Below are 23,233 nucleotides of genomic sequence, written 5' to 3' on the forward strand. Positions count from 1 at the left end.
ATAAATGGAAAGCTAAGTTGTTGTTTTTGCGCTGATCCAAAAGAATGTTCTGAGTCGTGACTCACAAACTGTATTATCTGAACTGTGAGTCTTGTGATCCATTGCACCCCAATTCTTCAGTGATTCCTATTTCTTGTTGATAGTGATTATTTTTTTTATTCTTTATATATATATATATATATATATATTATTTATTTATTTATTTATTTATTTTTTTTAATTAAAGAACATTTTCAATGTCTGTAACATCTTTTCAGCATTTTTTGTTGGTGTCTCATCATTTATTTATTTCTGTTCTCAGAAATGTGTGCACCTACTAGACCTGAAACATCTAATTTCGATTAGTATGGATGGTCCCAACGTGAACTTTAAGTTCCTCAATAATCTCCAGCAAGAACATGGTGAACTACATGGAGGTCGGCAGCTAATTTCGGTTGGGAGCTGTGGACTGCACACGGTACATAATTCATTCAAGACTGGCTTCTCCGCATGGAATATCGAGAAACTTCTGAGAGCAATGCACTATGTTTTTCACAATGTTCCTGCAAGAAGGGAAGATTATACAAAACTTACTGGCTCATCTCTTTTTCCACTCCCCTTCTGTGGACACAGATGGGTGGAAAATCTGCCTGTTGCAGAGAGAGCCATTGAGGTATGGCCAAAGCTGAAAGAATACGTGGAAGCAGTCCGTAGAAAAGAACTACCAAACCCTGGAACCTCTTCTTTTGATACAATTGAAGCAGCAAATAAAGATCCCCTGATCTTAGCCAAACTTCAGTTTTTCATGGCGCTATCCAGAACATTTTGTCCATTCTTAAAGAAATACCAGACTGATGAGCCAGTCTTACCATTTCTGTGCAGAGACTTGACGGAGTTAATGATGGTAATAATCTAATTTCTGCATCGTTTAATGGCTTAATCTTTTGTTTTATGATGACTTTTGAAGTGGGTATACCACATTGAATAACCTGTGTAGGATGGAATAACAAAGCTGGTTAACAGGATGCTAAATAAAAATTTGTTTTTCCTTTTTGTAGAGTCTGGTGAGACGTTTCATCAAAAGGGAGCTACTCCAAGACATCACTCCATTTAAACTGACCAAACTTGACACTGATGACCAGAAAAACTGGGTCAGTGCAAGCCTCACTGATATTGGATTGGGTGCTGAATCTGTCCTTAAGGTAATGCATTGTTACTGTTTATGTATACCAATGGCGTAACTTTGTTTTAAAAGGTGGGTGGGACAGGTGGGGGTTGCTTATACAATGTTAAATCAGATATATGTACAATAACATTACGATGTCCAGCAATCGATTTAAATAGTAGGCTACATGGGGTTTAATTTGTCATTTAATGAGATGTTTATCCGCGACACTGATTGCAGCGGCAACGAGCACTTTGATCACTTGATTTAAAAAACACATTTCAGCGCTAGATCATCTCTTATTTAAAAAACAACTAAATGAATGCTCTGCCAGTTAACTGGAGATGTTTTATTTGTAGAATTGGTACATTCGTGCTGCGAGATGTTTTAAAAAGTGGTGGGGACAATATCGACCCTGGCAAAAAGGTGGTGGGGACATGTCCCACCCGTCCCACCCGCAAATTACGCCTATGATGTATACATAAACTTTAAACATGCCTGATATATTACTATATAACTAACATGATGTGTGCTATCCCTCCTTGATAGGCTCTTCAGAGCAAATCAAGCAACAGAGTAGGTGACCTCACTGTCCTCGAATTTAGAAGGGACTGCATAATGTGCCTCTCCAGAATCGTTAAGAAAATGCAAGAAAAGAGCCCTTTGAAATACCCCACTGTCAGGCAGATAGCATGCTTAGACCCCTCCGTCATGAGCAGAGACCCAGAATGGTGCAAGGGAAAGATGAAGTCTCTAGTTCAAAGATTTCTGCAGGACAAGCAGTTGACAGGAGGAGTTTCAGCTGGTAGGAATATAGGAAAATAAAGGTTACACACAGCACAGTATGCATAAGATGTGTTCTCAGTACTTTGATCATAAGAACATTTTAAAGATTAGTTTAAGTTTGTTTTTAAATGTGCTTGCTTAAAAATAGTATGATATGGAAGTATAATATGGGCTTATACAGTAAATTATTAGATGTTACATGCATTTTATATGCATTAGTCTTCCTTTCATGTTCAAACTCAGATTAAACAAATACATTTACATCAATATCCTGTACCAGGTATATAAATAACCATCCATTTAAATTGATGTGATTTATTTTTTTGTGTTTGTCCATTGCAGGTGATGCTGTTGTGCAACAGTTTGACAGCTTTCTCTCTCTGCATGGCAAAAGTGAGGAGTTCCTCTCTTTCAAACCCATGGAGCAACGACTTGATACTTTCCTTCACCAAACTCTCAATGCGTCTTATCCTGAGCTTCGGAGTTTCATTCAACGCCTCCTGCTGTTATCTCATGGGCAAGCTACGGTAGAGAGAGGCTTTTCCGTGAACAAGGAAATAGAGACATGCAACATAAAAGAAGAAACTGTTGAGGCCCACAGACTTGTCTGTGACCAAGTACATGCTTTAGGGGGGGTTCTCAAAGTGTCCCTCACAAAGGAACTACTGGCTTCTGTAGCCTCAGCCAGGACCAGATACAGGATCTACCTTGATGAGGAGAGGAGGAAGAGAGAGGGTGCCATGCGTGGACTAAAGAGAAAAGCTTTGGAAGATGAGTTGGAAGAACTGAAAAAGAAAAAGGGGGTGTTGACGGTCGTGTGCGCCAGCCTTCAGAAGGACGCCGATCAACTAGCTGAGCAGGCCGAAAACAAATCGAAAACGCTCATGGCTGAAATGATAACAAAATCTAATACTCTAAGGAGGAGATTCAAGGAAAAGTGCTGTGAATTGAAAAATGTTGAGTCAGAGTTGGAACTAAAATCGACTGAATTAAGGCACATGCCTTAATGAACTTATTTACACAGTAAATGACTGAAATTTCTATAGCTCTTGCTTATGTATGTACTTTGAATACATTAAGTTCCAGCGTTTAAAAAGTTTAGCTTATTGAAGAGCTGTTTTTGTGATGATAAAATTATAAATAATTCTCTTAATAATCTCTCTCAATAATTCTCTTTTTGCTAATTTTGAAATATCTCCAAATAAATTGACAATTAATTAAGCTGCCTCCTGAGCCATTTCTAATTCAGTTCAGAGTTATATAATTTCATCATTGCATCATCATCAAACTGAATCGTTGCAATTCATAATTTGGGACACGTCTTTTTAAAATAAACGATTATATATATATATCCGTGGTTAGTCATGGGTCGTGTATGGCATTAAAAAATTTAAAAATGGCATTAAAAAGGCATTAAAAAGGCATTCAATTTAATTTGAAGATACCTGCAGAAACCCTGAGCTCACTCAGCACTAGAAGTGCCAGAATTCCATAACAAGCGGTCATTTTGATCGCTATTCAAAACTCTATATCTTTAATGATAAATCCCCAATTGAGAGATTAATGCATTTATTGTATTAGGATGTCTTTTAAAAACAAAACAACACCAAACTGTACATTTAAACAAGTTTAATTATAATTTATAAATAAATAATATTCGTAGATGCCCTGAACAAAATGACGGAGATGTTTTCATGTTTCCACTGTTCGATCGCGCCCGCGCCCGCCGACACACACACCATATTCCAGCATTGCAGCCTGTTCATTATAGTGAATAATAATAATAGTCAACCTAACATATACAAATTCCACTGCTCTGTTTCTCAGTACTAGTAGGCTACAATTCGTACCATTTTATGCGTGTGAAGAGGATGATTTTTTCCGTCGATATTGGAACGTGAGTGAAGTTCAAAGCCTATGATAAAGAATAGTTTAGCATCCAAATACATCGCAAATGTTGAAACATTTTGATTCTAATTAGAGAGTTACGTGAGCCCAACGCCGCTTACTTTCACTTTCGCTTATAAAGCATTTCATTTTGGCTTTAGTTATTTTTTTCATTCTTGTTCTGTTCTGAATGTCATTACATTTAAATGATTTGTTGTTGAATATGTTTAGTGTATTTTTTACCACATTTTATTGTTGCGTATATTGGTATAATAATACCGCGAAATTCAGTAGCTATAGGGCGAACGATAGGGATGCAAAGCCGATAGTTGTTGTCGTCTCCCCTCTTGTTGCACTAATGGAGGACCAAGTGAAGGAGGCAGAAAAGTTGTTTCCGTATCGCACAGTAGCCTGGTGATCACTGTACAGCATTTGCGGCAGATCCGAAACGACCGCAGCGGCGTATTGTTAATGATTAGACCCAGCTTTGACAGTTGACCGAATACATCACTGTCCTTAGTGTCAAATATACATTTTGAATTTGTAAATGTTTCCGGCCGGTTTCGGCGCATGACATACGTCACGACCACACGTTAGCAATTGGCTATGGCAGATCCTGAGTGACTCTGGGCAGATCCAATAGTTTTGAACTTTAACAGAGAACCCCCTACAAGGAAGTAAATGTTTCTCAATGGAGAGATTCCAGACTCTCTGTACAAATGAAATGTACAAGAGTCTGGTAGAACCAGGCTACTACTATTCCTGTACAAGCATGACTATGCCTAGTCAGCGGCTTGTTCTCCGAAGATACAATAGTTCCTTTGTATTTGTGGACAACGACCCTTGTCACTGCTCTCTCATGTGATTTGAGAAAGACAGAGATGAACAGCAACCTCTTTATTCAGAACAATATTTTTAGATGGTTATACTTTTTAGTAACCGAGACAGCTCGTCAGCTGCATCTTTAGTTACAGATTTCTTATTGTGACCCTTTCTGCGTTGACGTCGAGTTGGAGGTGCAGATGAAGCGAAGGAAGTGCCACTCTCAGGTGGACCTCCCTCAACGAAAGTGAATAGCACATAACAGGCACAACACTGGAACCTGCAAGTGGTTCGAGCTATTTTTGAATCTGTCTGAACACGAAGCAGTCACGTGACTGTGTGTGGAAACGAAGCGGTTATGAATCAAACTCCGATACAGTGCTTCACATCACTACATATTCATGCTAATTTCGACGGACCATCGCAAATAGGGCTCGGGGGATTACTTTTCACAAGTAAGATTTAACTTTACCGTACTTTTGGTCGTATTTTGTGAATGGAATATTACCAGAGAGTTGATAAGGAGCAAGGATCTTTGATATTAATGAAATCGTAGCCAGCTAACTTAGCTAACTTAGCGCATGAGCGTGTGTTTGTGTGTGTGAGAGAGAGAGAGAAAGAGAGAGCATTAACGTGTGAGAGAGGGAGAGCATGAATATGTGTTTGTGTGTGAGAGAGCATGAGGGTTTGTGTGTGTGTGAGAGAGAGAGAGAGCATGAGCGTGTGTCTGTAGATGCCATTTAGTATAAAAACAAACTCAGTAACTGATATATTTTAGATTTTGGGCAGATCAGTGAAGCTCCTCCCACACCAATTGCATCATCAGTGAAGCCCCGCCCACATCCATCACATGGTCAGTGAAGCTCCTTCCACAGAAATTCTCCAATAAATGCTGTAAATTCCCATCAGCTTCAAGTGAAGACGAGCATCAGAGCATCAGGAAGAGCTGAAATCTGCAAAGCCTGAGTTTATTAAAGAGGACAGTGAAAACATGAGTGATCCAGAACCCTGCAGAATGAAACACACTGAAGATCCTGAAGAACAAGAGGTTGGTGTTTATTCTTCATTCATTCATGATGCTGAAGAACATTCATGTTAGAAACATTCAAGCACTTCATCACATTTAGATAAACAGTTCAATAATGAAATGGTCAGAATGTTCTAGGTTTTTTCTTCAACAAATGGTCAGTAAAGGGAGGTTTGAGACATTTTTATATTGATTGTCAACATCAGATCAAGCTAAATACTATTTTATCTGTTTTATTTTACATTTATTTTAAAACATGGGATTTGTGTCAATAATGTTTTAAAAATAATAATTGGAAGATAAATTTACCTCATTCATGGAAAGTTTTCAAGGACAAATAATACATCTATAAAAAGGCATCAATTTATAATATTTTAAAGCAATTGTCTACTTTTTACTATTACATCAGGGCTCACTTTCATGTCCTTTCACTTTATATTTCTCTCTTTGAATTATATTGATGTACTGAAAATTTAATTTAATACATTTTTCTTTCATGTCAGACCTGATGGAAGAGAGCGAGGAGAGTGAAGAACTGAGTGAAGTGGAGGAGGAACCTCATGTCAAACCTGGAGAAAAACCTTTGAGTCGCTCAAAGACTAAAAATACATTTTTAAAGAAAAGAAGAGCCAAGAAATCTTTCACCTGCACTCAGTGTGGAAAGAGTTTCACACGCAAAGGTGGTCTTGAGCGCCACATGAGAGTTCACACTGGAGAGAAGCCGTTTTCATGTGATCAGTGTGGAAAGAGTTTCAGTCAATCTTCAACCCTTAAAGGACACATGAGGATCCACACCGGAGAGAAGCCGTACACATGTGATCAATGCGGCAAAACATTTCTTAGGGCATCAGAGCTGAAGTCACACCTGACAGTTCATACGAAGGAGAAGCCGCATTCATGTTCTGTGTGTGGAAAGAGTTTTTCACTGCTGCAATCTTTACATGCACATCAGAAAATCCACACTGGTGTGAGAGAGTACATGTGCTTTGAGTGTGAGAAGACTTTTATTACAGCGAACAGTTTAAAACAGCACCAGAGAATTCACACTGGAGAAAAACCTTACAAGTGTTCACACTGTGACAAGAGATTCAGTCACTCATCATCTCTGAAAACACATGAGAGGATCCACACTGGAGAGAAGCCGTACACGTGTGATCAGTGTGGAAAGAGTTTCTCAAGCAAAGATAATCTTGATGTTCACATGAGAGTTCATACAGGAGAGAAGCCGTTCTCATGTGATCAGTGTGAAAAGAGATTCTCATGTAAACAAAGTCTTGTGCGTCACATGATGATCCACACCGGAGAGAAGCCGTTCTCATGTGATCAATGCGGCAAAACATTTCTTAGGTCATCAGACCTGAAGACACACCTGAGAGTTCATACGAAGGAGAAGCCACATTCATGTTCTGTGTGTGGAAAGAGTTTTTCAGGGCTGTCATATTTACATGCACATCAGAAAATCCACACTGGTGTGAGAGAGTACATGTGCTTTGAGTGTGAGAAGACTTTTACTACAGCTGCACATTTAAAACAGCACCAGATTATTCACACTGGAGAAAAACCTTACAAGTGTTCACACTGTGACAAGAGATTCAGTCAGTCATCATCTCTGAAAACACATGAGAGGATCCACACTGGAGAGAAGCCGCACACATGTGATCAGTGTGGAAAGAGTTTCTATTTTAAAAGTCAACTGAAGCTACACATGAGGATCCACACTGGAGAGAAGCCGTTCCCCTGTGATCAATGTGGGAAGAGTTTCTCAAGCAAAGATAATCTTGATGTTCACATGAGAGTTCATACAGGAGAGAAGCCGTTTAAGTGTGATCAATGTGGGAAAAGTTTCAGTCGATCTTCACACCATAAAGAACACATGATGATCCACACCGGAGAGAGACCGTTCACATGTGATCAATGCGGGAAAACATTTATCTGTGCATCAGACCTGAAGAAACACCTGAGAGTTCATACGAAGGAGAAGCCGCATTCATGTTCTGTGTGTGGAAAGAGTTTTTCACTGCTGGATAGTTTACATAAACATCAGAAAATCCACACTGGTGTGAGAGAGTACATGTGCTTTGAGTGTGAGAAGACTTTTATTACAGCTGGCAATTTAAAACAACATGAGATAATTCACACTGGAGAAAAACCTTACAAGTGTTCACACTGTGACAAGAGATTCAGTCGATCATCACATCTGAAATCACATGAAAGGATCCACACTGGAGAAAAACCTTACAAGTGTTCACACTGTGACAAGAGATTCAGTCTCTCATCATCTCTGAAAAAACATGAGAGGATCCACAGCAGAGAGAAGCCGCACACGTGTGATCAGTGTGGAAAGAGTTTCTCTTTTAAAACTCACCTGAAGCGACACATGAAGATCCATACAGTGGAGAAACCACATCACCACAGTCTGAAATCACGGTAAGTAGTTTATGTTCATGTGCTGAGCAACAAAGTATCTTCTGTGTAAGTTAGACACACATCACTCTATAGCCAAATCTCTCCTCTCCACTTATAGCCGGTGTGTGTGGTGAGCACAGGACATTTTGTTGATTGATTGGTATCGATTAACTCGGGTTCAACCAACAGGAATATTTCATTTGTCTATTAGTTTAAATCAATGCAAAAAAACACAAATTCGCTCTCTGACAGTAAGTGGCGCTCATGTAAAGCAGAAATAAAGCACTAAACAGGGCTCTAGACTGCAATGGTCACATTTTGCAACCTTTTTTAAAGGAGTGGTAAAATACCTTTTTTTGAAGGCTTGATTGTGTTTGTGAGGTGTACTGTAACTGTGTTCATGCTTTGTTTTTAAAAATTCGCATTATTTTTCACATATTTAACCATTATTCTACACTGCTCTGTCCTCCTTGTAAAAACGGTCGGATGTTCTATGAACTCATAACTCAGATTGTATTCGTCTAAAAGAAGAATGTCATACACACCTAGGATGAGTTGAGAGGAGAAACATTGAGCCTTGAACAAACAAGTTCATTAAGTTTTAAGTTATATGGCTTTTAATTCCACAAATCACCAATATTCCCTGTGGATTTAATGTCAAATGTTTTAAAATTATTAATTTCAGGGTTCGTACATCCTTTTGAGAGTAAAATTCAAGCACTAATCAAGGACTTTCAAGTCCATCACACTTTTTCCAGCTCTTCAATTTTTAAAATATTATCCAGTTTTAATACTATTTTTAATGTGATGACAAAAACCTAGCCTAGAAATCTAGACGCACCCTAGCGGCAGCAAAATGTATTTTGCAGCCAGGTGGGTCTAGACACTCTCAATAGACCTTCTAGCTGCAAAAACCTAAATTGGGTCAGGCCAATCACGTCGCTTATAGAGTAGGCGGGGCGGGCTTAACATATGACGACAGAGTTGCGACGGTTACCTGCCTGCGACTTGAAAACAAAGAATGACGGCTGCTGGAGAACAGTCTTTCGAATCGGCTTTGTCCGCGACTCTGGAGGACTTGGAGTTAAGTTTTTCTTTGAGAAAAGAGCAAAGAACGGCACTTAAGTCATTCTTTAAAAAAGGAAGATGTGTTCGTCGTTCTGCCGGGCAGATATGGCAAAAGTTGAATGAATCTATCAACTAGCTCCGCTGTTGGGAAAACGCTCTGGTTGGTTGAAGCGCTGTCCTATTGCGTGCAGAGGGAATTTGAAAGACAGCTGTTTATCCCGCCCCTCGGAGTGAGCGTGTCTATGGTGAGTTGCCAGACTAAACATCTTGATGTAGCACTATAACCAGTAGACTGAAGATTTAAGACTACAGTTTAAAAAAATAAAAAAAAGTGTTATACTTAAGAGTAAAGAGAATGGAATATGCTGGAATATTTGCTGGAATATATATATATAGTCAGAAAAGTAAACAAAACAATGAATACATCATCGCAATTACCAAGTCCATCTCATCTGGCATGTTATTAGAATTATTGATAATGTTTTAGAACTCATCTCTGTTTATATGACACATTAGTTACAGTTTCTGTTTTCATAGACGTTAAATGTCAAGTATATTTGTAAAGCGCTTTTCACAATACAGATTGTATCAAAGCAGCTTCACAGTATTAAATTAAAATAATACAACAAGGTTTGTTTCTAGTGGAATTTATTGATTGATAAAATTTAATTAAATATCCCCAAAATATCCCCAACTGAGCAAGCCAAAGGCAACAGTGGCAAGAAACTGAAAAACTCCATCAAGTGACCTAATGGAGAAAAAAAAAAACTTGGGAGAACCCAGGCTCAGTCGGGGGCCAGTTCTCCTCTGACGTTTATGAACTAGAGACCGGAATTAACTGTAAGATAAAAAATATTATATGAATGCCTGGCTGAAGAGATGCGTCTTTAATCTAGTTTTAAACTGGGAGAGCGAGTCTGAGCAACGAACAGTATCAGGAAGACTATTCCAGAGTTTTGGAGCTAAATATGAAAATGCTCTCCCTTCTTTGGTGGATGTGGATATCCTAGGTATGACCAAAAGCCTCGAATTTAGTGACCTTAAAGAGCGCGATGGATTATAGGGCGATAGAAGATCCGTTAAATAGACTGGAGCTAAGCCGTTTAGGGCTTTATAAGTCAGTAGGCAATACCTTGTAGTTAATACGGGACTTTATAGGTAACCAATGTAGTGATGTTAAAATCGGTGTTATATGATCATATTTTCTTGATCTAGTAAGAACTCTAGCGGCTGCATTTTGGACTAACTGTAGCTTGTTTATTGAGGACGCAGGACAACCAGCTAATAAAGCATTACAGTAATCTAGTCTCGAGGTCATGAATGCATGAACTAACTTTTCTGCATCAGAAACTGATAGCATATTACGTAGCTTAGCAATGTTTCTAAGATGGAAAAAGGCTGTTTTTGTAACATGAAATATGATTTTCAAAAGACAGGTTGCAATCTAGTATAACACCCAGGTCTTTTACTGTAGAGGATAAAGTAACAGGACATCCTACTATGTTAAAGTTGTATTGCGAGAGGTTTTGTGGGCGTTTTTTTTTTTAACCGATAAGTAGTACCTCTGTCTTGTCTGGATTTAATAAAAGAAAATTACGCGTCATCCAGTCTTTTATATCTTTAACACACTCTGTCAATTTGGATAATTTAGCGCTTTCATCCGGCCATGATGAAATATATATTTGAGTGTCATCAGCATAACAATGGAAACTAATTCCATGTTTCCTTACAATATTTCCAAGTGGCATCATATTGAGAATAATAGAGGGCCTAACACAGATCCTTGCGGCACTCCATAGTTTACTGGAGTTATGATCGATTCTTCTCCATTTAAATAGACAAAATGGTAGCGGTCAGATAAGTATGATCTGAACCAGCTTAATGCTTGTCCTTGAACACCAGTATAATTTTGTAGTCGATCTAAGAGTATTGTGTGATCTATAGTAGGGGTGGGCGATATGGCAAAAATATCATATCACGATTTTTTTCAGAAAAATCACGATTCAGGATTTTATCACGATTCTTGGTTGTTGGTTTTACTATTTTGTGACTAAGCATTACAGCCAAACTAATGTCCATATTTTAAAAACAAAGCCTTAGGTAACAAAATATAAAATATAAAAAGAATGGCAGACAGGGGCGAAGATAAAAATATTTGTCATTATTTTCTGTTATTAAATATTAAATTCAAAGATACACTTTACACATATGTGATGGGAGTGAATTATTGATGAATGCATTTTTGATACACATTTTAATGTTATATGATTGACTCATCGATCAAATGACTTTTGTACTATGCTCATTTCCTAACACCTGTGCATAGACTAATCAGTGACCTAGTGTCATAGGCTGGTTAAGAGAAAGGTGGAGACTGTGGCCCTTTAAGACCGCGTGCTTGGAGACGAGTGTGCGTGATCTGGACTGCGTCATTTACGTGCAAGTCGACATCTGGTTGAGTGTTCTAAACAGGTGCCGGCGTCTGAGAAGAAACGCTGAACATTGATAACCAAACGTTTTACGGCTGTGCGGGAACGAGTGAGTCGGAGTATTGTGAAGACGGCGACGCAGAGCGATCACGGGCGCAGCTGTTGGAGATAAGTGAGTCAGCGATCGTTTGGAGACGGCAACACGACGGCGACGCAGAGTAATCACAGGCACGGCTGTTGGAGACGAGTGAGTCAGCGTGGACAGATTTGAGTGTATCAGCGGTTGCTGTTTGGAGGAGCGAATCAACGAGTGCTGGTCGGAGACGAGTGAGACCGCGGTTGGTGAGATCATTTTGCATCTAATTCATAATAGAGACAATTCATAATAGAGATAATTCATAATAAGAAACTAAGAACTAATTTCCAGTAGGGCTGGGCGATAAAACGATAACGATAATTATCGCGATATAATTTTTCTCGATAAAACGATATCAAGAAGTCGATAAATGTTCGATAATGTTTATGCGCCAAAAGTAGTGATGTTACGTTCGTGAACAAATCGTTCTTTTTGAACGAATCTTTTAGGTGAACGAATCGTTCTCGTTCACGCAATCCATTGACTCATATTTCTCGTTCACTGAAATTCCTCCCTCCACAGCCGCGCGGCGCTATTTGCAGCGCATGCGCAGCTCAGTGAACCGGGTAGCTATGTTTTCAACCTGTCAAGAATGACTAAACCTCAAGCCAATAGCGTTCGAGTATGAGATGTGACGGAGCATGTGATTTGTTGGATGTAGTGGACGAATATGCCCTTCACTGACTGTGACCGAGTTGCCTTTGAGTCTGAACGAAAGAGAGAGAGATCTTCTCGTGAACGAACTGGTACATGTCGTTCGTGAACGAAAAGAACCAGTTGTTTGAACGATAATGATGGCGAACCGATAGAGCTGGGTTTGTGTAGTCAGCATATCTGCATCAAAGAAAGAAATTTACACTTTACCATTGTAATGAAAACAGTTTAATAACGCAAGCATGGTTAAATATAACAAAGACAAATTAACATTGTCATTTTGACTGTTTACTTGATTTAAATGTACACTTCTCTTTACCTGCTTTTCTTTTCTTTTGTTTGTGTGTTTTAGACTTAGTTTTGTGGTATTTTGCACTTTGAAAAATTTACTTTACTACTTGTGTTCATTTTGTATTATCAAAAATGAATTAATTACGTTTTATTCATGTCATATGCACTTCTCTAAAAACTAAAACAAACCAAAAAATATGACAGTATTGGTTAGGTCTCATTTGCGTAACGTCAGCAAATAACATTTCAGTTCGGGCTGTGAAGGGGCATGTAATTGGTTGGATCTACTGAACGAATACGCCCATCACTGACCGAGATCGCTCTGTTTCGAGTCTGAACGAGAGAGAGATCTTGTTCGTGAACGAATTGATCAAACTGGTACATTTCGTTCGTGAATGAGAGTACTGGGTAGATCGGTCATTTAGCATGTGATTCAATCTTATTCAAAGTGCAGTTATAGGTGTGCGTATAATTGTTTATCATATTTAACATGCATAACATAACTCAACGTTTAATATAATCCCAGATTTATGAATGTGTATGTCTGACCAAACAATTAAAATGTTAATTATGCAAGAAAACCTTGGTTTGGTCATCTGAACCTCTTATTTAGACTTATTTTATTAATTTAGTAAATAAGGCACAAATTTTAACAAGGCCAAATCAGTTTTTTTTTTGTAACAAGTAAATACGTTTGTTAAAACATAGCATAAAATACACTCTTTTTCGCCACCTGCTGCAGTATTTATGTAATAGGAAGAAATTGTCACTGAACGAATCAGTGAACGAATCTGAACGAATCATTTTGGTGAACGAACTGAAAATGAACGAGTCTCTGGAAAGAATCAAAATTTCCACCACTAGCCAAAAGCGGAACGAAACTCATTTGAACTGCGCGCCACACGGACCATTTATCCGCTCGGCTCAAAGTCCAAATGGCAGTGCGAGGCCTTTATAGAGCTGGTAAGTCCCGCCCCTTCCGTAAAACCCCGCTGGACCTCAAAGTTGAAAAACCGTCAATGAAAGTGAACGGGAGAAAATAATTATTTTCTGATCCCGATTGAATTGTGCCATGAATTGAACATATGTTGTCTGTGAATTTTTTATATAACTTTTCATGTTACGAGTTTGACAGTATATGGTATGATTCTTCGGCTAGCAGTTGTGGAAAAGACATAACGAGAAAGACTACATGTCGCCTATGTGACGACACCCCATAAAGTTGACTTACCCGTGGTTTTCACCAACCTCAACGATTTTGTTCTCTCCCTGAAAGAAGGCGATGAAGTGCATCAAAGACACAGCCATGTTTAGCGGGATCCGTGAGCTAGTGTCCGTGTGCTAGTGGTGTTGACGTTTCAAACGCGTCGAAAGCAGCGAGAGTTGTAGTCCACAAAGTGCTCTCACACAAAGTCTAACCGTATCAAACTTCTACCCGCTAAATTCTAGCATTCTTTACACGAAAAGTTATATAAAAAATTCACAGACAACATATGTTCACATTCATGGCAAAATTCAAACGGGACCAGAAAATAATTATTTTCTCCCATTCACTTGCATTGACGATTTTTCAACCTAGAGGTCCAGCGGGGTTAGCGGAAGGGGCGGGACTTACCAGCTCTATATGATATCTATGGTGCGAGGCTCCGCGAGCGAGCTCACTAAAGTTAGAGCAGATGCGTTAACTCTGATCGGTCTCGGTCACGAAATCCAGTGAGAAGCGCTTGAATTCAGCGAGGAACACTGATTTAAACATGGTGGAACATGGTGATTTAAACCAGCTTAAAGGCAGATGAAACAGCGCTGACAAACTGTGCGCAACGATACAGTCTGAAGGCTTTTCCGTCTACAAATTCCCATCATTTACCACGGATTTACTGTTAGCCTAGTAATATTAACTGCACCATGAAATGTAGGATATACATATTGAATTGTATTATATTATTAATGAAGACAATGTAATAAAGGACTAATGGAATATAATTACAGTATTTAATAATGTATTTAGACTACTGTTTTTCATACAAATACCATAGAAACCATAAAGTTACATTTTGCCATGATAGTGAGGTGCTATAGGCTATGCCTGGTTTCATCTGTGGTTGTCATGATCTAAATGCATGATACTGGATGACCGATGGTTAAGTTTAATAAAACTCAAACAGTCAGAATATTACATTTTACCAAATAAAAATAAGCACATGCAGAAACTAAGAAATTAATTGTCCAATAAATATATTTATTTTGTTAAGGAAAAATGACAAATGTTTGAATGTTCTACCTCAGATTTGTGAAATGTTCAAAAGTGAAAAGTGTTTGTCATGATATGTTCTGACAATAAAGAGTAGTTTAAAACCACAGTTAACACTCTGGTTTCTACAACTTAAAGCAAAAATCTGCCTTTAAACTTTAAAGAAATAAAGATTTGACTTTTATCGTGATAATTATCGATATCGACTGATATAAAAAAAATTTTTTTTTTTGGCCATATCGCCCAGCCCTAATTTCCAGTATAACTTACTATCCATAGCTCTTGTTTTCCTTTTGCTGTGGTGTGATTTATTTGGGTTGCAGTGTGTATTACATGGTGTGGGGATTTGCGTGCACCAGTGGGAGTGTAGTTAGCTTTTTCTTGCATTGGACTGGAGATACTGGTAGTTGTTTCTTAATTCTTTCTAGTACACTATAATCTCTGGATCTGTGGAGACCTTCATGCTGAGACCAACCCAGGACATTTGTTCATTCACCATAAGGACATCATACCAGACTGTGCTGAGGACTGCATTCCTTTTGATAACTGTTTTTAACATTGAGATCATTTTATAGTCTAATAAAGTGTTTTTGTAATTCAATCTATCTGTTGAGTGTCAATACTGTCTAGCCCTCAGTGAATGATTAACTTGGGTCCTGGGTTCCATTAAAACAACCTAGGTGGCGTAGTCGGCTACTTGTATTTAATCGGGGTTAATATAGTATTGCTGATTTGTGCAGAAATTATTGTAAAAAGCCCCTTTAAATTAAATTCTCATTTTGATGCGCTACAGCGTGCCACACATACACAACTTAATATACAAATTAAATTAACAGTGCTTTATGTCTTCAGCTACAGTAGGTGTATTTAGCAGTAACATTGAAGAAAGTAATTAAATGAACAAATATGAAAATAAAACAAAACAGACTTCACTGTATAAATTATACATTGATACTTATTAAAGCTAATATTAAAGTTATCACTCAAGAACAGTGAGTGATTTTCTCTTTGCATTTTGTTGTTTTATTAACATTAAAGGGATAGTTCTCCTATAAATTCAAATTGTCGTAATTTACTATCTCAAGTTGTTTTAAACTCGAATAAGTTTCTTTCTTCTGTTGAAAATAAAAGTTACTGAGCCACATTCTTCAAAATATTAATATTAGAAAAATATTAGAAGAAAATTAATAAAGGTTTGGAACAACATTAGAGTGCGTAAATAATGAGATAATTTTTATTTTTGTGTGAACTATCCCTTTAAGGACAAGCGGCAGCATGTTTTCTATTCGGCAGCTGTCTCTTTATTTTGACGCAGATTCGCGCCTGCCGCGTCTAGTTATACGCGTGACCACTTTGTGTGCATTCGCGCGTCAAGAGCGAAATTGACGCGCGTAAAATCAAAAGTTTGAAGCGAAATTTACGCGCGTCACGCGCGTCAAAGGCGAAGTCCGGGTGCGAAAGTTTCGAAACCTGTTGGTGGCCATCTTTTTTAGATGTTTATCGAGCATTAGCAATAGCATTAATCGAGAGAGTCACCGCTCGTATATGCTCTGGAGAGCAGAAACAGCTGCGTAGGGGACATCGTCGCAGTACTCGGGTCCACCAAACCCTCCAGAGGGTTTCAGGAGTTTCACAAATTGCTTCAGGAGGTAGGTTTGGTGGACCTAAGGGTGAGGACGCTGACGAGGACAGCGTAGGCCGTATAAGCCTCGGCCTCGAGTGGTCTCTGCATGGCGAGCCCGCGCTGTGCAGCCCGGCGCAAGGTTCACCCTCTCACGCACCTAATCTGTCATTTATTTTTGTTTTGATAATAAATGGAGCCAGCCTCCAAAAGTGAAACCTGTCCTGTGATTTTTTTGAAAAGTTTTTATATTGTGTTTGTTGTCTTTACATTAGATTAATAAAGTTTCATATAATCTAGAATATGGAATAAATAGCATTCAATACAAAATGAGTGTCTCTCATATATTGAAATCGAGTTTTATGTTTTTATTTGCTTTATTGTGCATTTTAGTCATATTACAAAATAATTTATTGAGGCCAAACATAAAATAACATTATAAACTGTCACTTCACCACGTGACAGCAGCATGCAAGTAGGCTCCTGATTGGTTAACGCGGCGCGAATTGACGCAGAAGTTCAGATTTTTCAACTCGGGCGGCAGACGCGAATTCGCGTCAAACGCGTGAATGCACAAATAGCACTAATAAAATCATTCGCGCGTAACGCGCTTAACGCGCCAGACGCTCAATTCGCGTTCTTCGCGCGAATGAGGCGAATTCGCGTCTACCGCGCCGCGCTAAACGCCTCATTCGCGCCGCAGGAATTTTTTACGCGCGTAACGCGTCTTTGCATTGACTTAACATTGAAATCACTCGCGCCTGACGCGCTATTCGCGTCCGGTGTGAACGCACCATAACTGTGCGTTCACACCAAACGCGAATCTGCGTCAAAATTCGCGCCTGCCGCGTCTAGTCATACGCGTGACCACTTTGTGTGCATTCGCGCGTCAAGAGCGAAATTGACGCGCGTAAAATCAAAAGTTTGAAGCGAAATTTACGCGCGTCACGCGCGTCAGAGGCGAAAGTTTCGAAACCTGTTGGCGGCCATCTTTTTTTAGATGTTTATCGAGCATTAGCATTAGCATTAATCGAGAGAATCACCGCTCGTATATGCTCTGGAGAGCAGAAACAGCTGCGTAGGGGACATCGTGGCTGTACTCGGGTCCACCAAACCCTCCGGAGGGTTTCAGGAGTTTCACAATTTGCTCCAGGAGGTAGGTTTGGTGGACCTAACGGTGAGGACGCTGACGAGGCCGTATAGGCCTCGGCCTCGAGTGGTCGCTGCATGACGAGCCCGCGCTGTACAGCCCGGCGTGAGGTTCACCCTCGCCCGCACCTAATCTGTCATTTATTTTTGTTTTGATAATAAATGGAGCCAGCCTTCAAAAGTGAAACCTGTCCTGTGATTTTTTTAAACAAGTTTTTATAAACTAAATTGTGTTTGTTGTCTTTACATTAGATTAATAATGTTTCATATAATCTAGAATAGATATGGAATAAATAGCATTCAATACAAAATGAGTATCTCTATATTGAAATCGAGTTTGTATGTGAAAGATTTGCTTTGTTGTGCATTTTAGTCATATTACAAAATAATTTATTGAGGCCAAATATAAAATAACATTACAAACTGTCACTTCACCACGTGACAGCAGCATGCAAGCAGGCTCCTGATTGGTTAACGCGGCGCGAATTGACGCAGAAGTTCAGATTTTTCAACTCGGGCGGCAGACGCGAATTCGCGTCAAACGCGTGAATGCACAAATAGCACTAATAAAATCATTCGCGCGTAACGCGCTTAACGCGGCAGACGCTCAATTAAGTCGCATTTATTTAGAAATTTATTTCACAAAAAAAAAAAAAAAAAAAAATGTTACAGACTGGACAGTTCTCCGTTACGGACGTGAGCGCTCTGAAAGCGGCACTAAAAGACTGCTTTATAAAACTTTCACAGAGACCTCAAGCAGAAAGCACAAAGCCTGTCTTTAAATTTAATTTAATTTTGTATTAATTGTATCTTAATTTTAATCAATGTTTCATCATCCAATTGTCTGGATTTAATAAATTAGAAGTGAATATATTAGAAAATCACGACACAAAGGCGCCGGCGAAACTGGAGCTTGTCTCATAAGTGAACCGAAACTCAGCGTATAGCCTACTTGCCTCACAGACCTGAGACATCTATATAAAGCTTGAAATGTCTACTTTTAAACAGAACAATTCAAAACGAAAGAAAACAGACTTCTCTCTTATGTAATCCGTATGAAATGTGCATTTCTCTCTGGTGCGTTCACTACTGCGAAGATCGCGAGTCAGCATCTTTCCAGCCGACACAGACATAAAAAAAAAAAAAACTGGTTTATTAGTAAACAATTAAAATGTCTCCTGCTATATTTTACATATTCATAATCATTAATTTTGCCGGTTCGTTGTGACAGCTTTTAGGTGCTTTATTGGCAGCAGCGCCACCCTTACATTGCATCAGCACCGAAAACATAGAGATTTTTTTCTTTTGGGGGCATTTTGTTTGTGTTCAGACTTTCTCAGTTGTTTTTAGGCGCGATGTTAGAGGACGCTGCTAATAAAGTTGTTATAGGCCTACACATTGGATTCACGTTTATTATTATAGGCTAAAAAAATACCCCAGTTTTTATGCCGTTCGTATCATTTTATTTTGTTGTATTTATCCGCCACACCTTGAAGGCCGGTCCGTGAAAATATTGTCTGATATTAAACCGATCTGTGGCGCAAAAAAGCTTGGGGACTGCTACAAGTGATATAGCCTACATGTAGATTTTTTTCCTTTTTTGCAGCGAGCGGGGGGGCGATTTGAGTGGAGCGCGAAGTAAACTGCTTTGAGCGCTGAGCGATAATGATTGTGAGGGTGTAGCCTATACCTTCTGGATGAAATGGTTCTCTCTCTCACACTCACATGATATAGAGGACTGAATGAATATTGTGAATGCTTTTATTGGCATTTGTGTTGTTTCTGAATGCTTTTATTGGCATTTATGTTGTTTCTATTGTTGTGTGAGGGTGTATACCTTCTGGATGTAATGGCTCTCTCTCTCTCTCTCTCTCTCTCTCAATAAAAAATGTTTTTTTTTTTTTTATTAAAAAAGTCATAATCCATGTCTTATTCCAAATTAGGATGTTATGTTATCAATCTGAATGGGAAAACCATCGATTTGTACTCAATGGCCTTTGTGCCCTGTCATATGGCCTTGGTGCCCTTAAAAAAAAAGAAAAGGTGGAGACAAATGGCCTTGCCCCTAAAATTACATAATTCCCACCCTGGTATAGGATCTAATAAACATGTTGTTTTAGATGAAGTGATAAGTTTATTTAGCTCTTTTTGTTCTATATCTATTTAGTTGAAGTTTCCTATTCAATACATTTCACACAAACAATATAACATTAAATTAAGAATTTACTTCGTTTTTTTTTATTATTCTTGCCTGAACTTTTTCATGTAAATTACATTAAAAAATTTCTGTAGTATTTACTTCACCACAAAATAATTTGTATCAGTGCCACCTTAAATAATAGCTTGCAGTGCAGGCTATTATAGGCCTACAGTTTAATATAGCTAATGTATCCCAAATTTATGAGGCTATAAAAGCTGTTAATTGAACTGTATATGTTTGTCTAATCAATGTACTATTACATATCACAGGCGATCAAAGAGAAATTTGCATTGTCTTGGACAGCAAGGATGCTCTTATGGCTGCTGCCACAATGCCCAAATTCAAGCTCCGCTGGCTCAAAGATGAGAAGAGATGCTGTTAAAACCATGCTAATTTCTAAGTGTCGTGCCCGGATTCCTGAAGAGCCACAGATGAGACAAGCAGTTCAGAGCCCAGCCACCTCCAGTCACAATGACTTTTTTGAATTTGAAGAGGAGTTTTCGTACATTGCAGAGAGTGAAGTCATGGAGTACTTAAAATTGCCCGGATCTGACTGGGAGGTTCTCTCCAGGTTCCCCAGGATTAAGGAAATTGCAAAGCAGTACAACACTCCAATACCGTCAAGTGCAACGGTTGAAAGGCTTTTCAGCCTGGGCAGTGTTGTTCTGACCCCAAGGAGGAACAGGCTGTCAGATAAAAGATTCGAAAGACTTGTACTTATGCGATACAATCGTTATTTTGAAAAATGAATTGAATGGAAGTTTTTGTTGCACTTTCTGTTTTGTGCATTGTGATTATTTGCACACACAATAATTCATTAATAGGTTCAAGAGTTTGTGACTTATGTTACCGCCTCTGGAAGCCACATCTCCAGGAGGCAGAGGAGAGCGAGCTAAGGGGAAAATAATGTTTTTGGGATGATGCAAATTTTCTGTTTATTTAATTAATTGCATTTTCTGTTTCCTTTTTATGGGCTTAAGTATATTTTAAATTAAGATTTTATTTTATGGGATAAAGTGACCTTTATTTTTATATTTTTCATTGACCACTTTTTTTTTTTTTTGCCATGAACCTAATAAAAAGCTGGTTTTGTTCTCAGGAGAAGAGTTTTGTTCTCATGTTTCCCAAAGCCTGTGTTTTGAAACTTGTGTGTTGACCACATTTTAAAATGACCCAACTATAGCCTCCTTTATCATGTTGTTTGTGGATTTTACAGTGAGGCATATTTCTTTGTGCAGATGGGGATATTGTTCTTTCATATGGTTTTACATGCCATTTTGTATACATTTATACAATTAACACTATGCAGACAGGTGATGATAGGGCTATGTCAAAGTAATAAGTAGTGAAGTTACTTTTCAAACGCAGTAACTAAAGTAATCTCATTACAATTTACAGAAGTAACTAGTAACTGGTAACTAATTACTTTTTTTGAGTAACTACCCCAACACTGATTCTGACTAAAATATACATTGGTTTATTCTACATTAATCTACATTGTTCATAGAAGATTAACATGAAGGATTTAAAACCTACAACCTACATAAACCTACAGCAGATTTACAGCACATTCTTGCGGGTTGATCTGCGCATGCGTCGCGTCTGAACACGTTGTTTGTGTTTGGAGCTCCATCGATTTGATTCATAATCCGTGATTTTTCTCTTTAAACTCAATTACAATGAACATTTTCTACTTTTCCTCAATGAGAAGCACTGCTGCTCAAATCTCATAGTTACAATGCCGACTGTTGAGCGGATTGTTGAGCAGACAACAGTCTCAAGCGTCTCAAGCCGATTTGTGATCCAACACCAGTTTTCACCAGTGGGTCATGGCTGAGCCAAAGTGATGATGATGAGCCTTCTCTACACTCACTTACAAACGAACATTTTCTCGCCTATCGTGCGTCTACATTACCCCCGTACTACTAAAAAGACAGATTATATCCAAGACTTTCAGTCATAAATTAGTAATAATATTGATAGCATCACTGGTAGCATCGTTGCTAACGTATTGTCCATCTGTTAATATGGCGAATATATCAGATGTATGTTGTCTACCTTTTGGTGCAGGTGAGGACACATTCGAGCTGCATGCGGTGCAGTCTGAGCTGGAAGCTGTAGAGAAGCAGATCTGCGACCTTTTAGAGAAACAAGCCGAGCTGAGAGACGGGCGTTTAGCTCTTGAAACAGCACGCGTCGATGAGAGACCGGCGTTTAGCTCTTGAAACATCACGCGCCGGTGCACACAAATCAGTGACTAACATTAGTAATCCGCTCACCCCGACCTCGTCTACTCCGTGCGTTTCTCAGCATTGGTCCCGAGCGCCCAGGTCACGATCAGCCATGGTTTCATTCACTCCGGCTCCGATACGCCAACACGAAGCCTGGGTGGTTCCGCAGCGGAATACGCTTTCCTGTCACTGCTTTCCTGGTGCTCGTGTTTTCGATATCGCTGCGCGGGTACCCGAGATCTTGAATGGTGACGAGCGTGTCGGAGCCGTCGTGTTGCATGCGGGAGTGAACGATATCAGGCTGCGGCAGACGGAGGTTCTGAAAAAAAGACTTCAGGAGCCTGATCGAGACGGTACGCAGCACATCGCCTGATATAACGATCATTGTGTCTGTACCGCTTCCCACGTACCGACAAGGGCATGAAAAGTTCAGTAGATTATTCGCGCTAAATGAATGGTTAATGTCATGGTGTAATGAGCAGAAACTGCTCTTTGTAAATAATTGGAATCTGTTTTGGGAATGTCCTAGGCTCTTCCGTGCTGATGGCTTAACCCATGTAGAATCGGAGCAGATCTTCTGTCTGATAACATCTCTAAGATGTTAAATACCGTTTGACTAGTAACCAAAAGTCCAAATTACAGTCTCTGCTGCACCAACTTAAAGGCAGGGTAGGTAGGAATTGTCTAAAAAACTTCTTTTTCAAATTTGTTTAAACTTTATGTATATATCAATACATAATTAAAATGTAAGTACTCTGAAAAAGAAAGTATAAAAATCGAATGTATGTAGACCTCTCACGACTGTTTTAAAGACAGCTCATTATTTCCATTCACTCCACCCTCTCCCTTCTAGGCTCCTTTTAAAGACACGCCCCCAAAACACATGAACGCGCGACTCCGACCGCTGAGCTGGAAGACGCATTATTTACCTGAGACGAGCGGAGAGGAAGGACCGCAGTGCATGTAGTAACATCATGTCAGAATCACATGTAATAAAAAAATCTAACTTTATCATTATGAATATAAACAAATAAGATGTATTTTAGTACTCACTATCAAGCTAGTATATCGATATTGGTAAAGTTTAAATTATATATTTTTTTGATTCGCTAACGAGCTAGTTATAACTAT

General features: G+C 38.9%; 2 protein-coding genes across 2 annotated transcripts; both read left to right on the forward strand.

Annotated features, from left to right (window-relative positions):
* The first annotated feature begins 313 nt into the window (after nt 1-313).
* LOC311091457 (uncharacterized protein) lies at nt 314-2,829 on the forward strand. The gene is made up of 3 exons (XM_084127402.1): nt 314-883; nt 1,038-1,181; nt 2,273-2,829. Exons 1-3 carry the CDS (start codon nt 347-349, stop codon nt 2,459-2,461), a joined length of 870 nt encoding a protein of 289 aa, XP_083983528.1. The 5' UTR covers nt 314-346; the 3' UTR covers nt 2,462-2,829.
* A 2,697-nt stretch (nt 2,830-5,526) lies between these two features.
* Nucleotides 5,527-21,233, forward strand: LOC311077880 (uncharacterized protein). Its single transcript, XM_084106517.1, has 3 exons — nt 5,527-5,687; nt 6,170-8,093; nt 20,141-21,233. The coding sequence occupies exons 2-3, from the start codon at nt 6,175-6,177 to the stop codon at nt 20,235-20,237; spliced, it is 2,016 nt and encodes a 671-aa protein (XP_083962643.1). The 5' UTR covers nt 5,527-5,687; nt 6,170-6,174; the 3' UTR covers nt 20,238-21,233.
* The last annotated feature ends 2,000 nt before the right edge of the window (nt 21,234-23,233 follow it).

Source organism: Abramis brama (genome assembly GCF_963993115.1).
Source record: "Abramis brama genome assembly, chromosome: 1".
NCBI lineage: Eukaryota > Metazoa > Chordata > Actinopteri > Cypriniformes > Leuciscidae > Abramis > Abramis brama.

Excerpts from the sequence above, each read along its gene's own strand:
- LOC311077880 (XM_084106517.1), top strand. The coding sequence starts at position 6,175 with ATGGAAGAGAGCGAGGAGAGTGAAGAACTGAGTGAAGTGGAGGAGGAA. Across the intron at positions 8,094-20,140 it reads CACCACAGTCTGAAATCACG|GCGATCAAAGAGAAATTTGC; the intron begins GTAAGTAGTTTA and ends TACATATCACAG.
- LOC311091457 (XM_084127402.1), top strand. The coding sequence starts at position 347 with ATGGATGGTCCCAACGTGAACTTTAAGTTCCTCAATAATCTCCAGCAA. Across the intron at positions 884-1,037 it reads ACTTGACGGAGTTAATGATG|AGTCTGGTGAGACGTTTCAT; the intron begins GTAATAATCTAA and ends TCCTTTTTGTAG. Across the intron at positions 1,182-2,272 it reads GTGCTGAATCTGTCCTTAAG|GTGATGCTGTTGTGCAACAG; the intron begins GTAATGCATTGT and ends TGTCCATTGCAG.